Below are 23,546 nucleotides of genomic sequence, written 5' to 3'. Positions count from 1 at the left end.
GTTAACTTTGGGTGTTAAGACAAAGTAGTCCACATATTTGTCACGAAGGAGGCCCCAGCCAGCCGTTGTACCGTATTTACACTTACAGTACGAGCGCCCTTTATCTAGGATACAACTCCCTTGCATGCTGTTATTTTCAGGAAATTAAATATGTCTAGGAACGGGGAGTCTCTCCCCCCCCCCCCCCCCCCAGCGTTGGAATAAGAAGTAACAGACTTAATTTATTTGCACTGTAAAGAAACGCGAACTCTTTCCAGACAGGATCTCTTATATTTGTGTTTGTTCCGGTCTGTTTTCCCTGTGACTCACAGAAATGGAAACTACCTAACTTCATAGTGCAGGGCCAGGGTATTTCTCGAAAATGTATTGTCTCCGCTTGAATTTAACCCGAAAGATCAAAACCTTGCTCAAAAAAAGGGAAAAGTTCTTCATTCAACTCTGTCCTGTTAGCCAGTTTTATCCCATCCAAATAATACGAAGGTAAGTTTCAATATTGTATGTCCATTTACGTCTTGGTCTCCGAAGGCTCTGTTCCTTTTAGACTTTCAGAATACGCGCTGTTCTAATCTCCGCCATGGATGGTACATGTTCCGCCCATCTCGCTTGACTTGAATTAAATACAATGACATTAAGTCTGTTACTTAAAGGTTACAAATTATGAATCTCCCCTTTATGTAATTTTCTCTATCTCGCTCTTAGCCAATTAAATAAAAACTTAATAAAAATCTCGTTTATTTATGCAAGGCGAACAAAAGACCCTTATCACTGTCAGTAATGAAATTTAAATATTTTGCTGTTTATTGCAAGGTTATGTCTTGAATACCTGTTCTTTTAGCGTCTTATTAAGGTTATATTGTTAAAACATGTTCTCCCGTCGAACATGCTGGCGTGCTGGTGTTGTTTGAAAATTGCATACAGGAGTTGCTCGGTCGATGCAGACACCACGCAGTAGGTCCTTAATTCCTTTCGTGTTAAATATACGAGTAGTATACGCTTAGGTCTCAACACTTTAAAACACAGCGGTACCTCTGTGTACCAACTACTCTAACATTCATAAACTCTGCATTTACATTATGGGTTTCATGTGATTCTCAGAACGAACGAGTATATATTTTTTAAAAAACATTATGTAGTTGATCCTTGTAATGGAGACTCGTTTTGTAGCAACTGACTGTTTAAATATTGCCGAAAAATGTTTGAAATACAAGTTGTAGGCCTACGTCCTAATAAACGCTGCCCTCAGTTCAATGTGCTATGAGTCGTATGTTTAAGATTTATATTATTAATGTAAATTTGAAGGAGCAGTGCATTTTATTGGACTGATACGAACCAATATTGCATTTATGCCAACATTTGGTATGCATAAACTAGTGCGTGGTTTTACCGAAGTCCGTTCTGTAATTTCGGAGTTAAAACACGTGACGCGACCTGCCCACTATGCATCCGTGTTGTGCTAACTTCATTAAGCCACTTGCCTGTCAGATGGCGTCACAATACACCTATTACGTCTGTGTTATCATTAGGCCTGTTCTGAGCCCTCGTGACGTCAGTTGTCACACTCTGATAGAAGAACAAATGTCACAGTATCAGCGCAACGCCACAGATAAAACTCCTTTGTCTCTTGCACACCTAAAACGAACGTATTAAAAGCCTGGACATGGTAATTGTGCGACGTACACGCCTGAGATTGTAGTGTGTTTGGGTGTGAAACTTGGTTTCTCTTCCTTATGGGAGAACGTGGGTTAATGATGGAGAGAGACATGTCTGATTCGGATGACAGAAGAAAACAGAGATTGGCCACTAATTACATATTTTAGTTACACAGTTGATCGTCCAAGAAGACTTCGTCACACACAAAACTGAGCCAGAAAGCCTGAATGGAAGACAACTATAACACTGTAGCACTTGTTAGCAAGACTGAAATTTGATCTTGGTTGGTTCTTATTTAATGTGGGCTGTTGGTATGGGTTGTTCCGTCAGAACGCGCTGACTCATTCATTACTTTCAAATTTGTTTTATAAAATATCAGTTAGATTTATATTCCCAGCTATTAACGGAGTGGTCTGTGTTTATAACGGAGTTGGTCCATCCCCCAAACATTGGAAACTCAGTCCATACTTACAAGACTGATCGCTCGAGAAGACATCGCTTAAGTCAGTAGACGTAAAAGCTTCAAATCGTTTGAAGTTTTGTATGCCTCTGACATTTCCACCACGCGCAATTTATGTTGCACACAACCCAATCTATTTTATTTTGATCGCCGACTGATTACAATTTATGACGCTACGCATTGACTCTTGCAATGTTCCCTCAGAGAATCTTTCTGTTGTGTTAGCACCGGTTTCAGTGTCAATGTGAAGAAGAGAAGTTTGAAGTCGATACGACATGATGGAGACAATAAAGGGGATCATCCTGTGCGACACCACGGGAAACACCGCTGGAAACTGGAACCGCCTGTGAACCTCAGCGCCACGACGACCAGCTCCCCGGCCGAGAGGAACCCGACGTCGCCTCTCTCGAGGCGACTTACCGACCACGACATGTGTTACAGCACAAATCAGGTGCTGCTTATCATCGCAGTAACCTGCGCCGTCAACTTCGCCTTTATCTTCGTCGTCATGACACTCGTCCACGTATGCAACCGTGCCGGCGGCAAGCTCAGCGGGTAAGCGCTCAGAAACACTAACTGTGCTTACGATAAAGCTTGATGGTTAGGTCTGCTAGTAGACAATATCTGTCCGTCGACATGCGTTGCCTCCGAAACTACTGCACAGATTTTAATCAGATTTAGTATCTGGTAATTATAAAAATTAAATTCTGTCAATGTTGACCTAGTATTTGCTTACCCCTGGGCCCACTTTATATGTAGCTCTAAACAAGGTTTAGAAACAGATAACAACGGATGATTTTACCAAAAGTTGTTTCTGATCTAGATTATAGATTATGTTAAAATGTACGACTTTCATTTGAAACATTTTTCGATTTAGTAAATATTCAACTAGACACGTGGAATTATAATTGTTAACTCTGTATAGTCTGACTTCTTCTGTTGCGTAAAATTTAATGGAGTGTGTGTGTATATATGCAATGAGCACATTTGAAAAGCTTGTGCTCTCCATTGGAGTACACATTTAAACTCTTGTCCACCCTGACTCAGTCACGTACTGCAAAGGATTCAGACAAAATTCGCTAAAGTAAGCCTATGAATGACTCAGTGGAGGCAATGGTAAATTGCACAGATATTTGTTGACATTCCTGCCTTACATCTTGGAGGTCCCAAATTCTAATCTCGACCCAGAATCCGGCTACCTTAACTGATTGCTTCTAGTCTTTTCAAGCAATTTCCAACAAATACCTGAAAGTAGGCCACCTTATAATCCAACATTCACAAACCGTCTTAGAATTCGATGCTACATTACTCGTGTGGTTGGAGCAGTGTTGTTAAATGAATCATGAATATTTTTCGGTTGTGGAGGAGTTTCAGATCCAGTGCACAGGTGCATGCCCTGTTGTAAATAATGCCGATTTGCTCATTCAGGAACGAAACGCTGATTTTGAAGAGGCGTTTGCACGGGAATCCGCTTTGGCAAGGAAATCCTAATCATTCAGACTCTTGTTACAACTTAACCTATCATATCTGAACAGAGCACGCTACAGACTAAATTATCCCATTAAAAATATATTAAAATTTGCCGTCATTCACAATATAATATTATTAAAAGATTAAAATATCATTTTACGTTCCCTATCGAGTACTCGATTTACATGTGGAACATACACGACATGTTTCGGCTATATATAGCCATCATCAGGTGTTATGTATTAAAACTTTTCACTGAATTACTGATTTTTTACTGATTTTTAATGATTTTTAGTCTTCATTTTTCTTATGATGTTCTTGTCCTTTAAAAATGATATTTTAATCTTTTAATAATATTATATTGTGATTGACGGCAAATTTTAATATATTTTTAATACTATATAAATCACAATATGACGCATCTACAATATCTTATAAATTATCCCAATTATAACTCCAGAACTATAATAAAGATCAGAAATTATTTTACGTTTGTCTACAGCCATATTAATTCTGAGCGAAGGTTTTCTGTTGTATAATTTGGCAGGCTTGACTCCGTCGCTCTGGCTGAGAACGAAGAATACGACATCAGCGACGAGAAAATGTCGTCGGATCGTCCCAGCATACGCCGAGAACCGTCGTCATACAACAGCGTTCAGGAATACGTTAATTCACTGCCGAGCAGTTTCGACAGAACGGCCTCCATGATTTCACTCCACAGTCTGCATGTGGCCAGGAATCACTCGCAAGAAAACCTCCTCGCAAAGAGTAACAGTCTACACACATCCTTCTCCATGGAGGACCTTCTATTCGTGGGCTGACAACAAAAGTCCGCGCTTGGATTGTAAGAGTGTAGACCCGCGAGATGCCACAAATCGTACGAGGTATTTGGAGTGCAGACAATTCTACTAAGACGTGTTAAGAGAATTGTGGATTTTATTTAAGAAAAAGATAATAGAAAAACTTGTAAGTTCTAAAATTCAGACAGAGGCAAGGTATTGATAAAATAATTATTTTTATGGATGCAATGGGTCTAAGAACAGATTACTTTAAACGGGAATCGGTCTTCCAGCCTTCGGAAATTATCGTGTTCGTAACAGGCAGAAATAAAACTTGTTCCTAAAACCATTAACTCCCACGTTCATGTAATTTAACACTAAAGTTGGTTTTTTTTGTGATTATTGAAAGTATAAGAGTACGGACATCAACCAAAGAAACTTCAGCATCCTTTCATGTCTTGGTCAGATCATTTGGGTAAAGTTCTAGGATCACCGCCACTATCATCTGAGCGTAAGTTTCCTGATTTGCGTAGCCGAGTGTGTGTTCAACCAGTAAGAGCGTTCTGGAGCAGTTCCTGGTTACTGTAAGCAGACATTTAAAACATTGAAGATTTCTGTCTTCTGGGTTGTTGCGCTGTGTAGTCTGGTCGATGTTAACCAACGTTTCAGAGGTCATACTTCCTCCATCATCAGGGCGATGAGTATGAAGATATCTGTCTTCTGGGTTGTTGCGCTGTGTAGTCTGGTCGATGTTAACCAACGTTTCAGAGGTCATACCGCCTCCGTCATCAGGGCGATGAATGACGGAGGCAGTATGACCTCTGAAACGTTGGTTAACATCGACCAGACTACACAGTGCAATAACCCAGAAGACAGAAATCTTCATACTCACCGCTGTGAGAACCTCAAGTCTTACATTTAAAACATTGCTTAATTGGTATTTGACTGTAATCGTCCGGCGATAGGGGCTAGCCCTATCTGTGTCCAACTGAGTAGGTTTTACCTGACAACGGAGAAATAGTTCAGTTTCCGAAACGTCCTCTTTTATTTGTATTAAAACGAATAATACTGTGTAGGAAGTTTATATATTTTAATAATACAGGAAGCTCGAGATTTAACACAACTTACTGCTGTTTTTTGATGCTGTAGTTAAGAGAAATGAATAGGAATATTTATATCACTGCACATCTCACTTTGATTGTTTACAGCTTACCTACGTCAATATTTTACCAGAATCAACGATAAAATAAACTTTAGGCCTGTGTAAAGATTACAAACCCACAGAAAGCTATCACACGTCAGAATTGGTAATTTTATATACCCAGAGAGCCTAATACATTATTCTTGCGTTTACATTTTTTAAATTTTCCTAGAAATTAAAATTTTTTCGGAATATTTTATTTTTCCTTTCCCAATATAATGTGTGATATTAGGCAAGAATTATTTATTAGATTTTTTTAGTTGAAGAAAAGTATTTTTGGAATAATTGTTATTGTACATTCAGTCTATTATACTACTACTACTACTACTAATAATAATAATAACAATAATATGTTGGATACATAGTAGGACGAAGTTATTTGATGTCTTCAAGTGTAAGTTACAAAATAGCAATCAATCCGTGTTGTGGTGAATTGGTATTTTTCTATCATGAGACTGTGATACAATAAGAAAACTGCTCCAAGTTACTTCTACAGAATTTCTAGACTTGCAGCTATACTGGTGTTTTAATTAAGTGCTAGATTAACGTTTTACATTCGGCGAACCCATATCTGTTGTAAATATTGTATTATATTTGATGTATTGTGTTTATTTTAGAATTCAAAGGCATGTTATTTAAATAAGTAACGTTTATAACGATAATATTTTACTCCAGATAAAAATGGCCTCAGTCTCAGATGGAGATGTCACGTAACCGTTTTCAACGTGAAGTTCTTTCTACAGAAACGACAAATGTCATATTTACGACCCTTTCCGGTGCTTGTACTTCCGGTCCATGAAATCTGTGCTGTAATATGTGTATCATTTCCAGTTTCTATGTAATTATTAATCTGTATTATGGTTTGGCCAGTTTATTAAACTCATTTCAGATAGTTTTACTACAACTTTAAAAAATTCCCATATATTTACATATAACATTAAAAGTGTATCCAAATCTCACGATACAGGGTGAAATTAAACAATGTTCTGCATACAGCTTTTTAAATGCATTTCTATGTATAGGCCTATTAAGTGCATAAAATATTTATTTAAACGTTCCTAACAACCTGCTCAAATTAGCCAATTAAAAGACTTTGATTGTCAGCACAATGAAGCCGCCGAAGAAGTTTGTGAGTTCTGTCGCCTTTCATTGTCTTGTGAAATGCAGAGAAAATTATGTCGTGCTAAAATTATCTTTATAAACATAACGATTATGACGTCTTCGTCCTATATCTTTCACATTGGCCATATCAAATAGACTACAGAAGGAAATAAGGATTTTGGAACGTATAAAAATGAGGCGATTCCAAAAACTGATCGGATTGAATTCCATAAATAACTTGTAGTTAGATTTTAACAAGATCCTCTCAGGCCATCAGAAATGTCAGAAGGTTGAAACTTGCCGACGTTTCGACTATTCAGGGACACTCATTGTCTCCATCATCAGGGTGTGTGATATCACATCAGACGCCCTGAAACATCGGCGAGTTTTAACAATTTGACACAGCTGATGGACAGAGAGGATTTTATTACGAAATATTATCGTAATTGGATACGGCGTGAAAGTTAAAGATCACCACCATCCATTCGATGGTTGTTATTCGGACGCTGTAGTTGGGAAACAATCCAAATGCTGTGGTTCGATTACCGCCATTAGATTATTTTTTTTAAAAAGAATCGAATGATTCATTCGATTGTTACATTCCAATATCGATTTTTTCGATAATCGGTTGTACATGTCATTCGATTGTGCCCTTCCACGAAGAACTTCGTGATCTTTCGTAAACGTTCGGCTTCGAATGGCGGACTAGTCTGTGGGTGTGGTGGCAGAGTGAAGATTTTTGTAATTGGTTTATATATTATTGCTTATTTTAAGTTTCTTAAAACATTATGACTACGTGTGATTTATGTTAATGACATATACATTCCACACCGTGTGGATTTGGTAGAGAAGAATTCAAGAACGAGGTAAGTGTGGTGCTTGTTACATCAGTTTGCACGTGTCTGCATATACTGTCATCTAATTTAGAACATATACAGTTGTGTTTAAAGTCATGCCAGCAAGTAATATAAATATATTTCTTATATACTTAATAAGCAGTTATTTCGATTATAAATTAAAGCCACCTGTGGTTACAATGCGGTCCCCACTACCAGTGATTTGCCGGTATTGCTGCTGTTTGCTATTACCCAATAAGCTAGAGGGATCGTTCAAGTATTCAAATTATCTATGCCTCTTTTCTCTTTAAAATTCTTCACTAACAATGAATTACAAAATGGTTGAGTTTGTACAGAATAAGTTTGATTTCTTTAATTTCTTTCAGTAAACATTGGTTTACACAATGGTTTGGTCAGGCATCGACATGCTAGTATTGTCCCTTACAAATTTATGGGTTATGGTGTATATGCCTGCCTTCTCGTCTTCGGTGACCGTGTTTAGGACCGTCCAATTAAGCTCTCAACATTTTAATTTTACGATTAGATAAATCTTTATCTGCCAGGAATTGAACACCTGTTAGATTAAACAAATTCATGTAGTAAAGTCTCTATAGATAAGACTATGGTCATTCACATAGATTAGTCATTTCTGCGCTTTTTCATGCAGTCCGAAGTTTCATTGTTGTGTTTACAAGAGCCCAACACTTGTCCCTGCCCTGAGCAAGATGTATCCAGTTCCAACCCTACCTGCCCTGTATTATCAAGATTGTGTTTAATATTGACCTCCTGTCTGCATTTAGATCTTCCAAATAGCAAATAATTTTCTTCCTTCATGTTCTTCTTTCAAATCTTTGTGTGTATTTCTCATCTCTTCCATGCATGTTACATACATCTTTCATCCCATTATTCTTTAATTGATCACCGAATAATGTTTGCTGAAGAGCCAGAATTGTGATGTGTCTTGTTATGCTCTTCAATTCTCCTATTACTTGCTTCCTCTTAGCTCCAGATATTCTCAACACCACCCTGTTCTCAAACATCCTCAGTCTATGTTCACACATTTAATATGAGAGTATAAGTTTCACAAGTGAAATTATAATTTTCTGTATGTTACTCCTTACGATTTAGGCATTCGTATGTACCATCTATGTCTGCATATCTGTGGCATTCTTCGGTACATCAACAGTAACCTCAGATCATATTATTGCAACAGTGAGTTTTAATAATGTGCTGAAAAATGTCACAGATGCGCTTTGGATGGCTTTGTTGGCTTTGAAAGCATTGTTGCATTTTTATTCTCTTGGTTGTTGTTTGATGACATTGACCGTGATATGGTATGAAGAATGTCATTGGAGTTTCACTGTACTCCAAGCAGTACAATTATCCAGTCTTGTTAAATGGTAGACTGGAAGACGGTGGTAGCAAGCATTCCTTTTATTTTTTAAATTTACACTTGTTTATGTTTGATTTGGTAAGCACAAATAAAATATAAATTTTAATGGAAGCCTGGTGGTAGATGATGCCAGGTCACTGAGTGTTAAGGAATTTATAGTACCATGCAAGACTAATAAAGCACTTTAGCGAATGGCTTATCAGATCTGCTTGTTGCATAATTCCTAACTCTTCTTCAGCTAAACAGTTGTGTCTTTAAAGTTGCATGTTCCCACAGTCTTGGAGCTCATGACTGCAGACTTACGACTGGCCCTTTCTTGACAGTTCCTTGACAGACCAACCCTTCTCACTGCTTATGTTGAAGTATGTTTTACTGTCTGTAGAATGGAATAGAATTTATTTACGTTCCGTAGATCCTTCATAGGCCTAAGTCAAGGATGTAGAATTTGTTGTAATACAAATACAACACAATTAAATAGAAACTATTAACAGCTATTTACAGGCGTATCTGATATAATACAATATTACGGCCAAGTAATTATGTCAAGGAATCATCACTATTATTACCTGTATTTGTAACTGAAAATTATTGTTTAAAGTGAATTCTTTAACTTTGTAGAATGAGTGAGGTAAGAGATACTATTTTTGGGCTGGGTTAAACAAGTTTATTTCATGATTTAACCTCTTCATTGTAGGAGGAAGATTATTGAATAATTTTATTCAAATGTAGTAAACTCCTTTTTGATATTGCTGAGGTTAGCATTTGGCACATGAAGGTTATGTCTACTTCTTGTATTTGTATTGTGTACAACAGAATTTGTTTGAACATTCTCTGTTGTCCAAAACAAATGATGATCATGAAAATAAGAATTTGCCTTGTAGTGGGAGAATATTGAACTTCTTAAACAATTCCCTACATGAGGCTCTTCCATTAGTGTCTGCCATTATTCTAATAATTTTGGTTCTGGTGTAAAATACTTTCTTGCTGTCTGTTGAATTTCCCCAGATTATTATTTTGTATGACACAGTGTAACGGAAGCAGACTACTTCTAAAGTTTGTATTTTCATGATTGGCTCTAATGTCCGTATAGCAAAACATCCTGAACTTATTTTAGGTTCGTTATGTTCAATATTTATTTTTCAGTTTTAAGTTACTGTCAATTTGTATGTCAAGAACTTTTGTTGTTTGTACTTCTTCAATTGTTTTATCATCACAACATGTGTACAAATTAACAAAAGTTTTGTTGTTAGTACAAAATTTCATGAAGTTTATTTTGTAAATTTTAATTCGAGTTTGTTTGGCTTTAAATTACGACAGACGTAAGACAGGATTGGCTGTCGAGTAATTAGCCATGTCTCACGTTTTAAGAGCAGTAAAAAGTGAACATGAACGCTTCGATTTTTTTTCTCTGTTAATGCAGTTCAGAGCTGAAGTTTATATACCGTAAAGTTGACGTAGGTCCAGTGCTAATAACGGCGCTTTCCCGGTGGAATTCATGTTTATGCCTTACTTATAACTGCTCGTTATTTACTCACTAGCTTTATAATCTGAACGGAATTTCTGATTTATTAAATGTGCCAGATATAATTGAAGTTGCGTCTACCTTAATTGAAGATGGGTATTAAAGAGACGTCTTTCCAAATATTTACTTTTTTTTTCATATTTGTAGTAACTAGATCTGGAAGTACCCCCGTATGTTTCAGTGACCTATAAATTAACAAGTTGGGAAAGGAGTGCTCTTCGGAGTACACTAAAATTCAAAAGGTTTTCTACACGCCACATGACGGGCGATGACGACCGCAGATTGCTTCGTTGTGTGAGACAATTAATTAAAACTTTGTAAGGACTCGACAGATTGCAGGTGCGTGCGGAAGTACCAAATGCCATAGAAATTCAACCCACACTTAATTATGTAGCTCGTAATTAATGCAGGCAGAAAGGAAAACGGAAGGACGAACATGGATTCTGATGTTCTGCTGTTTGCCTCCACGTAACTCATTCTAAGAAACGCCGTGCTTATGCGGCAACTTCTCCGGCACGTCTCCACAGCGTGAAGTCTACACACAGTGCCACAGGCGTTTCAAACTCTGAAGTATTCTTGATAATTGGTTATCATGAGTTTGACACATGTTTGCGTATTTTACACCAATAATTTCTGAGGCAGCCGGGCAGCAGTTTATGAAGCTTTATCACTCTTACCAAGTTTGATTCTTAAGTCATTTAAGGCGATGTTTCCACTTCAGAGGTCATATGCATCGCATGAGATGAAACTACAGGTAGGACTCGGTTTACGCCGGGGTTAGGTTCATGAGATTTCCGGCGCAAAATGAAGCGGCGTAAATTGAAGCAAAAATATAATGGGAACATATGTAAATACATTAGGTTCCGTTCCAAGATTTTCATTAATCAACACAAAATACTTGAAAAATGTTTTATTTTATGAAATTTACGTATTGAAAATTGTATAATGTTTAAGAAAAAGAAAGAAAATTTACTGCTTTAAAAACGATAGAATATACGTCTGTTTGGTTTTCTTTTTTTCTAATAATAAATTATAGTATGGCTGTAGAACTGTATCAATTCCACTCTTAACGGTTGAGTTCCGCTCCCAGTTGGCGTCGTTCGTACACAAGATCTCACATCCCTTATCAATAAGAGCAGTGATTTCACTGTTAGTGTCCTAACCGGCATTGCAGAGTCAGCTTCGCTTTCCTCTGTGTCTTCTTTGGACAGTTGTTCAGCTAGCTCTTCTAAACCTTCCGTTGAAAGATCTTCACCATGACTCTCAAGGAGCTAATTTATGTCACCAACTTCTACATCATCCAGTTTTTTGTTTAATTAATTAAATTGTAGGCCGTAGTTTATCATTTAGTATTATAGTGTTATTACAATGTAAGTTTTATTGCCATCTTCGTCTAGGAAGTCGGGCACAGTGAAGAATCATCACCCCCTCCAATCGTGATCTATGAGAGGCGCAAAAGAGAAGCGGCGTAAACCGAGTCCTACCTGTATTTAAATGTTGCGTCCCGCTTTTAAATCCTCACACGTCGAGGAACTTCATTTTATAAAGACGTCATTATTCACAAACACATTTGTTAATCAACATCAAGTATTGTTCGGGCACACGCTATTTTAAATAGACCGTCGTTAATATATCTTTGTTTTAAAAGACCTCAGTCATTTATAACGCTGTAGAATTTTCTAAAAGCAGTATTGCATTCTTTTGTTTCTTTGTCTGCTCTTAGTAGGCTACAGTATACTTCAGAGAGTGAAAAGCTTTGACTTCTCTCGCACAACAGATGTGGCATGACGATGTTATGAAAGTCTTTGTTCCTTGTGGCTTGACGTCTGTAGAGACATCTGTCTGAGTACACTTATTATCATGGCTTCGGACCGCAGTTCTCCGCACATCTCTCTTTTTGTGTCAGGCTTCTTAGTGGGTATGAACGTGTTGTGGAAATGCAAAATGATTAAATTAAAAATATGAAATTCGCAAATATTTCCTTCTATTCGGTTCAAAATCTCTTTATTTTCTCGTGTACTCTGTAAAAGCGTACATAGTAAATTAACCAAGGCGTTATATACCTACAGTCATATTACGTAATGTAGACCTATTTAAATTTCCTATTCCTGTTGTTTTCCTGTCATTCTGACAAAAATACTCCTTCTTTTGTCATATTTTGTCTACAGTAACTAGTTACTAAAGTTTAATTTTCAAGATTGACCTGTAAGATCTCTGTTGTCGCAGTTAAACACAGAATATGGCTTGTGTATGCATAATAAATTAACACCGATAATTGATCAGTTTTTGTTTGAAAGTCCTCAGACGTTCTGATGGTGTACCACAATATTGTGGACATCTACCAGACTACACGGCGCAACAACCCAGAAGACGGCAATATTCAGACTTCCCGCCGTGAAAACCTTAAATCCTACACAATATTATTGTCTTGATTGTATTCTGAATTTAGAACTGGCGTATTTGCATTGATGTGAACATATTTCACGTATTTAGTGACAGATTTGGGCTGAAACCCAAAGAGGTCTGGCTCTTACGCCAGTGATTACAGATATGTCGACCAGTATCTTATTTGCTCCAAAGCTCATTGGCAGTGATTTGGGCAAGATTATCCGTTCACAGGCTACATAACCTGTAAGACCTTGGTCAGCGCCGGTAACTTTGTGTGACCCGAAGGGTGGAGGAGGCAGAACTAGAGATGCGGTCAGAGTTAGTCTGCTGTTTTCGATGTGTTCAGTGGTGTTAAACAACAGCGACCTTTCAGAATCTTTACATCTTTACCGCTTTCAGTCGTGTTTCCTTGGACTAGTGGCGTCATAAGTGTATACCTGTATGAGAGGCAGACTCCCTCCCCTCCTGAAATTCGGAAACGAGGATGGAAAAGCTTGGCCACGCAAATACCCAACAGCTCTTGAAATCAATAGTGCAAAGGATTCTGCACTGAGCAGAACGCGTCCGTTTGCATTACTGTGCCCGGCGGCACGTAGAGACGCACGGAAACCACCGAGCATCAGTCTGGGTTGAAACCCGCGGGTGGGACTGAACCCAGAGATCCTCGTGTGTTCCCCTGGCTGCCATCGTATATGCAGCGAAGGAACGTAACTGCCGGCCGTTATTCCAAGGTGTCAGTTAACCTTCCCTCCTTGTACAAGGTGAATAAAATTAATGCCTAACGGGGTGGGGGGGTGGGGTCTGCACAAAACGTCTCGCAAATTTAATGTTACGTCCAGTAGGTCCAGTATAACTCCTACTTTTCGCGGACTTCATTCATTTTTTGAAAATAACAAGTTAGAAAATGTACGCATAGCATAATACTTCTGGTGTTTTCGCTTTGTCATTGCCAGTAAATTTGCGTTAGCGAATGGCAATTTCGATTCTCTTATAGACAGGCGAGGTGGACGGTCTGTACATGTGATAAACGAGACAGACAGAATAGACGTACGTCTGATGATGTCATGGCGACTAGCATTCCTAAATGAATATTCAGTTGCTAACTCAAAGGAAACACAACGCGTCACCGTGAGGCCTACAAAGATCAGTTCCTTAATGCGGTTTAAGGGAAGAAAAAACCAGCATTACTACATGTTTGTGTTTGCCTACAGTTTCACACGACATCATAACTCTCACGGCCTGTCCTTATTTCGTATTCATGAACGTCGAAATGAAAGTAGGGGTGTCCAGTGAGAAGTCTAACTCCATTTCAGAGCATTCACACTTCATTCCAGTAATTTGTGTTAGACATTTTCGTCTGCACACAAACTATAAATGTATCGTCATGGAAACGGCTGTCAACGATGTCTTACTACCGCACAAAACTGAATCATTCCGTGAAACGCCTGCCTCTAGACTTACGCGTTACACAAGGAAGTCCGAGAAGTTGCCGCGGTGGTACGGGGAACAGAATGCGACAATTGCAATGATGAAATTTTTCTCTTGCAGAAATTTTACGTGTATGGACATCAGAATAAGGGGGAGCACGTCCACTTGGTCTTCTGTCCTTTTCCTTCCTATCCTGTCTTCCTTTTATATCATTCTCTTTCTTCCCTTCACTTGCTTTATATGTCTGTCTTTTTTTGCATTTTTTATTAACAGATAAAATCGTAAACTTTTTTCGATACTACTTTTTATATTACATATGAATACAGGCTCGTGTGCAGTGTGCTATTACCTCAGTGCTGCCAACAAATCACCGCACATTTCTCTCTTCCAGAGATATACCTCAAAAGCAAGATGAATTGTTCAGTGCTTGGCTTCTCGCTAGATGTTTCGTTTTTGTTTATTTCTTTCTTTTGTGTATTCTCGTCGTCTTTGTCTATCGTTTGTTGTTTGTTTGTTTTTGTGCTTTGTGCGCTAGTGTGAAATGTTTACTTGGGACTTGTGTTTGAAGCAGACTTTTTCCCACATGAAATGCCCAGTTACAGTACCTGCCAGTCTTCCTATTGTTCACTGCCCCGTAACACGCCTTTTTCTTTGTTTGTTCCTCATTGTACCTTTGGGAGTTTCCACGAATTCTAGTTTACTCTCGTCAATTCGTTCCTCTGACCAATAGACAGTTTAACTTTCCGACATACTATTTTAAGACGATGGATGTCTTCTGAGTTGTTGCGCCATGTAGTCTGGTAGATGGACGGCCAGGGTTCCAAACCCCGGAAGGGTTTTCCCGTTCGCTATCTCATAGCCATGTCAGACTTCGAGGAACACCTAGTCTCTTACCCAGTAGTTCCTGGTGGATCTTTACTGGGAGATAAGGTGGCTGGAGCGTGAAATCAGCTCAATTGCATTTGGTTCCGATGTTAAGAATGCGTGGGGCTGTGTAATCATCTTTGTCCTGGGGATTGGACGAATTTGCAACTTCGGGCTTGTTGTTTGAACTGTATGTCGCTTGTTAGTGGCAGACTTCGAGTCAGTTGATACGTGATATAAATGATCGATGTTAGGTGGGTTCTAAGTTGAAAAGCATCGGTGATAAAACATCTGCTTGTTTTAGACCATTTTGATTAGGAAACGTGTCTGATATTTACGTATGCGGACTTTATTATAGGTTTCATTGAAACGCATTTTAATAAGCCTAACTGGTTTCATGGGTATGCCGAACTCAATGAGAATATTGTACAGTACTTCCCTTATAACTAAATCATATTCTTGCTTGAAGTCTATGAATATTCGATGTGCTGTGTCATTGTCCTCCTATTTTATCTATAGAATCTGACGAATAGAAAACATATTGTAAATAGTTCACCTATTACGTCTAACCCACACTGGTGATCCCCAATTATTTAATCTACTTGTGGACTTAACCTTGAGAGAAGGATGTTGGATACAATGATTTATTTTTAATGTAAAATGAAAAAGATTTTAGATTAATTTTTTTCGAATGAGGCTAATGTGTTTATCTCCCACTAGTACGTTTTCAACATGTAAAACGATTGTAATGAAAATCACGTGCTATCTGTCATTCATGCCTTTTGATTCCCTAAATTATCAGTATTCACACATGTCCTGTGACCGTATGATGTTGGGAATTAGCGGAATAGCTTGTTGCCAGTAATGCTGAATTTACCAAAATACTCGCATGGTTTAGTTGTTACACGAAAATGTATACCGCCTTCATTACTTGTCTGTACGTGTCGGGTATTGGATGCTGCCGTCCAGAGACCCACGAGTCTGCGATAAATTTCAGGCGTCAGAAGTTCATCCAGCGAGTTATGTGGAGAGCAACCAAGAATGCATCATCATCCGTACATTTCACAGCATGCATTCTGTTTACCCACAGTTCCTCACACTCAACAATGACGTATTTCGGGATGTTCAAAAAAACTTATCTTTTTCAAATATTCTTTCAATTTTCTTAAGTACTGTTTCCAGTTTAACAATTTTTCAACGTCTTACGAAATATGTACAGATATTTTAGTTTATTTTTTACGTCAAGTCCCGTTTGAAACGTAACCTTAGTTTATGTAGCTAAGTGCTATACGATGGCCTTCAAATTGAGTGTCATGAAGCCAGCTTACAGATGCGTCAGCAATATATAAATACAGACTACTGATAACATGTTACAGGCATTTATTTTCCCGCGTACATAGAACCAGTCCATGAACATTCCTAGTCAGATGAAACCTCGTGCTGGAGGCAGTCCCCAAATAACAGGTCGGACGTAAAATGAAAACATGCGTCATTTGGTATCATCGTCTGCCAACTTCTTCTATTTGTCTTCATGTTTAAATTATCACCGGTCCACAGCCTCTCGTGTTTCAAAACATTCGCGCATCGCTGAGCCTGTCATAAGAATGACACATAAGGCAACAAGCTTCAGATCCGAACACTCTACTGGTTAGCATCCATTTCTTAAAAAATATTTTAAGTGACTAAGATTGCAGTTTTTAACAGAAAATAATTATCATCAGAATAAACAGCTTGTTACAAACGTGGAGATCTATACGAGGTCTGTTCAAAATGTATCGGACCTTCATTTTTATTTCGTAGATCTTGCGTCTTTCTGTACGGTCAGCCAGATATCTGAAATAGCTCCTTGTGTTCATCTGATATGGAAAAAATATATTTCTGACTTTAAGTAAACAGAAAGGAGCAGAAGATTTGGTGACCATCTCACAGGGCTAACTAATTTAATTCTGGATTTTAGGTTTTCTCTCTGGCCAGCCATGATGAAGATGTTTCATGAGAGGATTAAATTAAATTAAATTAAATCCGTGGCGTAACAGCCCTCTGAGAGCCAAAGCCGACTAGCTTGACTGCTGGCCTCACGTTCACATGCCTAAGCAGAGGTGAACGATCATCCAACCAGATATAGGGTGACGTGTGGTCAGCACGACGAACCCCCAGCCATTGCTGGCTTTCCTGACCAGATTACGCTACTAATCGTAGCTCCCCAATTTCCTCACGATGCTGGGTTGGCACCGGTCCCATACACTGGTCGAAAATCTCATGATAAATTTCTTTCCCCGAGACTCGAACCAGCGCGCATTCCTTATCGCCGGTCCAAAGCATGACGCCTCAGACCGCGCGGCTACGGCGCGGGACTTTTCATGAGAGGATAGTAAGAAATAATTAATAATTTCTGCATATCACATGAAATTTATATGATCTGAACCTAGTATAATGAATTCTCAGGCTACCAACCATGGAAGGGGGTTTGATGGAGAAAACGCTAGCATTTCGAGGCCCATCTTTGTCCTCGTCCTCACGGCACACATGAAATTTGTTTAGCCTATAGTTCCATCTACTTCTGGTAGGTTGCATGGTTTTGCTGTTGTGTTGAAACCTGAATAACTTCTTTATATTCCTTATCCCAAGTCATGGGTTCTTGGCACCCAAGTATAGATGGTAGTGAATCACAGCCAGAATTGTACTGGTAGCTTTCATGAATGGTTTAGTTTACAGATTTACGTATTTTACATTTTGCAAAAGAAGCTGGATTGTTGGGCTTTTAGGCTTTGTCCATCATCTGATGAACTTTTCAAAATAGGTCTGCATAACAAGACCAAACAATTATCATTTTGGCTGTCTGGTAGGATGTTGCACTGTGCAATCAGGTGAGGTGAGACAACCTCCCACAAGACACAGCTACATCCATAAATCTGTTCCCTTCCACAACTTCCGTTCTTAACTGCCATTAATTTCACTTCCTCCACCCGATTTTTGAGAACTCTTCCGTTCTGTGTTTCACTTCCTAACTACTGTTCACTTCCGCCTGTCAACTGTCAAGTGACTAGTTAAGATTTTATACCTCTCTGTTTATAACAACCATGTAGTCTGTAGGATGTTTCTGTGAAATATAACATGATAAAAATATGTAATGAAAACAAAACTGAAAAATATTAAAATTGTCAAAATGCCTTTCTAGTAACCATGAGAGAGAAATCTGTTAAATTAAAAATCTCAACTTTTCCAGAAAGTGAATTATTTTGCTTTTATCTTTGAAACATTTTTATAATTAATGGTAACTGACAGCTGCAGGTGTGGTGTTATTCATATCTGAAAACAATCAAAAACTATAAATATTTTCTGCTGTAAGAACATAATTTTGTGCACTGTAATTGGGGAAAAAAAGTTGAGTCTCATTCATGGGCATTTGTAATATTATTTGAGTGCATAATTCGTAATTTGGTCTTGTGTTATCCCTTTCTTTTTATTTTCTAACTTTCGAATTCCGCTATGGTTTGTTGCTTCCTACATTGTACTTTTATTTCCTCTCTGATATGATACTCTGTGCTTTTGGAAGAAAAAGTATGGCAGAGGGTACTGATCACAGGAAAACATTATCCTGTCAGGTAGGTAGGTTTATCTGTGGTTTTCGTTGAAGTATGTTATTGTGTCCTCTGCTAAGTAGTACGTCATTCTACGATGGCGTTGGTGAGTGTGTAGAGGAAGGCTACTGTGTTTTTCTTGGTCCTTTTTTTCCCCATAGGTAGATATTAAATTTGTGGTTGAACCATGTCCATTAATAGGTATTATAAAAAGTTACTTATAACCGTATACATTTTTTACATTCGTTTATGTTGGACATGTTTGAGATTGTTATAGAATTGTCTTATGCTGTTTAAATTACCATCTGCGTTTCAAATGAATCGTAGGTCTTATGCTCTTCAAATTTATTATTTAAAATTGTTGTTGATCAACTCGATATAACTTGTGGTTCAACCGATGTTTGCGGATAACCAGATCACCAGTTTTCGAGCTCTAGGACACGCTGGTTTCGTTTGTTCGGCCAGGCAAATGCAAGGATATTGGCATTATACCATTCTTTCTTCCACATCTTTTCCATTTTATTAATCACTTTTATAATTTTATGTTTTGGTCTGAGGTACGGGCAGCGTCATGAATAAATAATTTGAAACATTTGGTAATGAGTGTATGGCTGTGCCCATGTGTGTGTTGGCTAAAGGGAAGTAGTAGTAGTCTGATGTGTAGCATTTCAAGACATTCTGCCCGATCACATATATTAGGTGAGGCAGTTTGTGGCTCGGGAATGATAGTACTAATGTCCTGTCTTACTGACTTTGTCAAGATGTTTTGTTCAAAAATATTTAAGTGTGGTATCTTGCAGTTGCCTTCAAGCAGCAATGAATGGACATGAGTGTTCGGTGATTTTAATGATGAATCTTCCCGACAGTATCTAGGTATTAGATGCAGTACAAATCCTGATACAAAGTGTTCTAAGCTTATAAAATCCAATTTTAGATGGTGTGAGGGAGAATTTCAGGTGGTGTGTTGAGAAATAGTTCCATGAGGTACTGATTGACATTTAAAATACTAGTCACCTACTCAACTACTGCTTTATTGACTTATGTTATGTGATTGTGGCTAGCAACAATTCACCTTTATCAGGACTTCAAAGCGATTCAACCAAATGAGTTTATCGTTAGAGGCTTCCAAGTTCTTGTTGATCGTTGAAAATGTCTTTAATTTTATAGTAGCATGCCATCCTGGTGGAGATGAGATGGGTTAAAAGAGGATTTGTAATATTGCATGCAAGGGAAAGATGATCTTTTACAGCACAAGAATGCAGAGGAAGGAAGAGTTTTTGAAATACAGGAGAGTTGACTTGACACAACAAGTATATGAAGTCTAGAAATTACCATTTTATAATGTCATCTTCACTTTCACAGGATACATGCTTTTTTCATTGGTGCTTACAAGACCAAAAAATTGTTGTATAACCAATACTTTTATTGCATTAACCAACATCCATGGCATGATAAATTTCCATAATGAGGAATGCTAGATTATAGTTTACTTGGTTAATCCTGCTGTGATATTCATTTTACTTTTTAACTATTGTTGGATATCTAAAAAGTTTTTATTGTTTCCATTTTGTCTCTAGTTTAACCTTGTGGGTGAATATGTAATGAGCTGAAAGAAGTGGAATTCAAAGTTTTAAATCATACCAAGATGTATAAAAGCTAAACATTGTCTGTGCTTAGATGCTTCAGAATGTTGCTCTGCAGACATCAAATACCAGTCCATAACAACCAGCAGCTGCACAAATGTAATGCATGAAGGCCTCATTTTGAATTGTGTTAGAATACTGTAATTTGTTGAATTGCAGCAGAACATATCTTCTCCTGAAGTGGTCTTTGGCATGATGGCAGTAGCAATACACAGTGGTTGGAATACATGAGTGAATAAACGAAATGGCAGCAGTACATAATCAAAAAGCTTTTTGAATGGAGGTATGTATTTTTGCACTAAATTCTAATTTAATGTTCAGTGGTATGTATTTTTTACTTTCCTCACACAATGTGAACAAAATACATGCATTTTTAGTGATGCTGCATTTATCAGTGTGTATGTTTTATGTTTAAAATTCTTAGATTTCTGTGAAATTCAGTACTGGGGCTAAACTACAGTCCATATATGATGCATGTTTCTAGTGTGGTGAATAACAATGCAGGCAAGTGTTTCTGGAAACTTTTATCTGTAATGCACTTAGCATTGCAACATTAAATTTGGCTGTAATGTGTGGTATAAATCTTTGAGGTGTGTGTAATGTTAACACATTTGTAAAATATCTGCGCTCCATTGGAAAAACATAAAAATGTTCTAAGGTGCTTCTGGTTTAATGCAATTCAGTTGCAGAAGGTAAGGAAATAAAATACTTGTTGCTACTAGCATGGCATTACTATCAAGTTTGTTAAGGGACACATAGGCAGATGGCAAGTAGCCAAAATTTAAATGTGATGTATCATGCTAAAATTCAGTTTCAGTAAAGTAGCAGAAGGCAGGGCCTTGCATTGACTTATCTTGCTTTTATATATTTTGAGTTATTTCTTTGATATATAAAAATCTTAACATTAGTTTAGTATGGTGTTGGTACAACATGCAGGAATGGGTACGTTTCAGAAACCTCTCATTATGTTTGGACTGTACAGCCATCAGCATCACATATAATAGAAACATCTCTTCAAGGGCTTAGCTTTTGTTAACAGTAAAAGTAGGAAACCAGAGAATTAGGTCCATTTATTATACCAACAAAAAAGTGTCATGCCATATTGTCATAAGTCGGTGCTGCAATTATTTACAGGATCTGCAACTATGCTGAGCTAGATGCACCAGTCAATTTGCAAGCTACACCATGATCATTTGAAGAACTTACTTTACAACACCAATGCATTTAGGAGGTAAGCTTGAGAACTGAAACCTACCACATAAGTCAGCTAACTAGGTTTAACAGTGCTAACAGTTTAAAACCTTATTAGCCATGTCACATCATGTATGTACGTCATTCATATCTGTTGCCTCTGAAGTGAGTGCTTTTAAAAAGGTTTCCCTGCAAAAATTATTCATGTTTCTTTGTTTTCTTACCCATCCAGGTTACATGTTTGACCTTATGCTACTCCCCTTGAAGAAACTGCCATGATGGCTGGAGAAAATTTCATTGTCATAATTTCTTCAATTTTCACTTATTTGGGATCCAATCTTCTGTAAATTCTTTCAGTTTGCGCATTTCCCCTCAATAAGAACAGTGATTCAGAAATATAAGGATTCTTGCTTTTTACTGTCTTTGTTGTATTAGGTACATAAAATTGCAGTTTTCAGTTGACAATTTTCCTTCATGTAAGTTGTCTGCGTGATTCCTCCAGATATTTAAATTCTGACACTTTTCTAAATTGGCATTTTGCAGTTTCCTTGCATGATCTTGTAGGATAATTTCATATGAACTGTTGGGCAGAATTTATGTTTGCCTTTGGTTCTAAAAAAAATTGCCATTGAATATTACTTTGTCTGCCAATAACAGTTTAAAAACTTTATTGGCTTATCTTAAATTAGTTATTATTTGCTTTTAAAATATGCAGTGTCCTATGTGCTATTAATCAAACCTGAAGATGAGTAATTTTAGCCAAAACCTGCTGTTCAGTATTAATACAACCAATAATAAAGCGTGAAAAAGCAACAGTATAAAAAAATATGCAGTTAACACACCGGGTTAAAATTAAAAACATTTTAGTTGTTCAGAGCCAGGAACAATTTAAACATTCCAATTTTTCAAATGTATCATGTTCAAAATTAAAATAGGAAGGTAAACACTTCATAATTGTTACTTTATCAGATGTAGCAGTTACCAGATTTTGTTGAAATACCAGTTGGTCACGTCAACTGCTGTGTTGTGTTCTGAGACAAGTAAGTACTTTCGCTGGCTTTAAATATGGTTTCTGTTCTCTTCAGTTCTCTATGGTTCTGATTATGTAAGGAGTTGTTTTGTTCATGCATATTTTAATAACTTAACATAGTTCAATTCTTAAAGGAAAAGTAAAGATGGACCCTGTATTGAGCACAATACTATTAACTCATTGTTGTGAATGTGATTCACTTGTTAGGAAGAGCGACTCCTTGTTAGCTTAGTCATGCAGTTTTCTGTAAGCACAGTGATTTTAAGGTACATGTGCAAAAGTAAGTTATATTTCTGTGTGGGTAAGTTTTCCATTGAGAATTCTTTTTACTTCTCTATAATTATTACTAGTATCAGTGTCCATTTCCAATTCCCCATATTGTTTATTTAAGGCAACGTTCTATTATATCAGCCTCATTATGTTGTCTCTGTAAAAAATGAAATTCTGATACTTTGTGTGAATATCGGCTAAAAGTAATTGAAAACTCCTGGCAAATTTCACATCTGCAATACACATTTTACATAAATATGCCAATTGGAATTATGTTGGTTATTTTACAAGCTGAACAGCTTTTTGGAGCCTAATTTATTCTGTTAACTTTATTTTCTCAAGGTTCAGTGTCTGATCTGAATAATGTTGTATTAGTTAAAAAGTTACACATTTATTAACTGAAGATGGAAGACGGCTTGGATATGGTCCATGCTTGGGCAGGCAAGAGATGCATAGTGCATTTTGGATACAAAACTTTGGGATGGTCCACTTGCAGGACTAGGCATGTGGAATTTAATACATCTTTGTGATCATGATAATTAATCTTAAGATTCCATAACAAAAACTTTTATCATGTGAATAACTTTCAGCTATTGAAGAGGGGCTCTGATCATGGAGTTTTGGATTTCATTGTATATTTATTATTGTAATTCCTTCTTTAAGCAGAAGCAGTGGGTTCTCACCTTTTGTAACCTTTGCAGTTAGATAACTCACCATCATGGACAAAAGCAGATTACCT

The 23,546-nt window shown here is 37.4% G+C and overlaps 1 protein-coding gene and 1 long non-coding RNA gene across 5 annotated transcripts in view; both read left to right on the top strand.

The window, feature by feature from the left end:
- Window positions 1-6,553, top strand: part of LOC110838100 (uncharacterized) — a 64,797-nt gene extending 58,244 nt beyond the window's left edge. For both annotated transcript variants that reach the window (XM_087355223.1, XM_022080963.2), the window contains exons 4-5: window positions 2,336-2,665; window positions 4,128-6,553. In XM_087355223.1, the coding sequence (XP_087211349.1) occupies window positions 2,336-2,665; window positions 4,128-4,401 (604 nt within the window). In that variant the 3' untranslated portion in view covers window positions 4,402-6,553. The remainder of the gene's footprint in view (window positions 1-2,335; window positions 2,666-4,127) is intronic.
- A 709-nt stretch (window positions 6,554-7,262) lies between these two features.
- LOC110838101 (uncharacterized) overlaps window positions 7,263-23,546 on the top strand; it is a 27,698-nt gene continuing 11,414 nt past the window's right edge. For 2 of the 3 annotated variants that reach the window (XR_015536918.1, XR_015536917.1), the window contains exons 1-4: window positions 7,263-7,527; window positions 20,476-20,599; window positions 21,451-21,547; window positions 22,477-22,547. This is a non-coding gene — a long non-coding RNA (uncharacterized LOC110838101). The remainder of the gene's footprint in view (window positions 7,528-20,475; window positions 20,600-21,450; window positions 21,548-22,476; window positions 22,548-23,546) is intronic. The other variant, XR_015536919.1, reaches the window with a different exon arrangement.

Source organism: Zootermopsis nevadensis, unplaced genomic scaffold (genome assembly GCF_977971745.1).
Source record: "Zootermopsis nevadensis isolate Lab colony 2312 unplaced genomic scaffold, Znev_1.0 Znev_ptg000024l, whole genome shotgun sequence".
Taxonomy (NCBI): domain Eukaryota; kingdom Metazoa; phylum Arthropoda; class Insecta; order Blattodea; family Termopsidae; genus Zootermopsis; species Zootermopsis nevadensis.
This window is presented reverse-complemented; position numbering and strand designations above follow the sequence as displayed.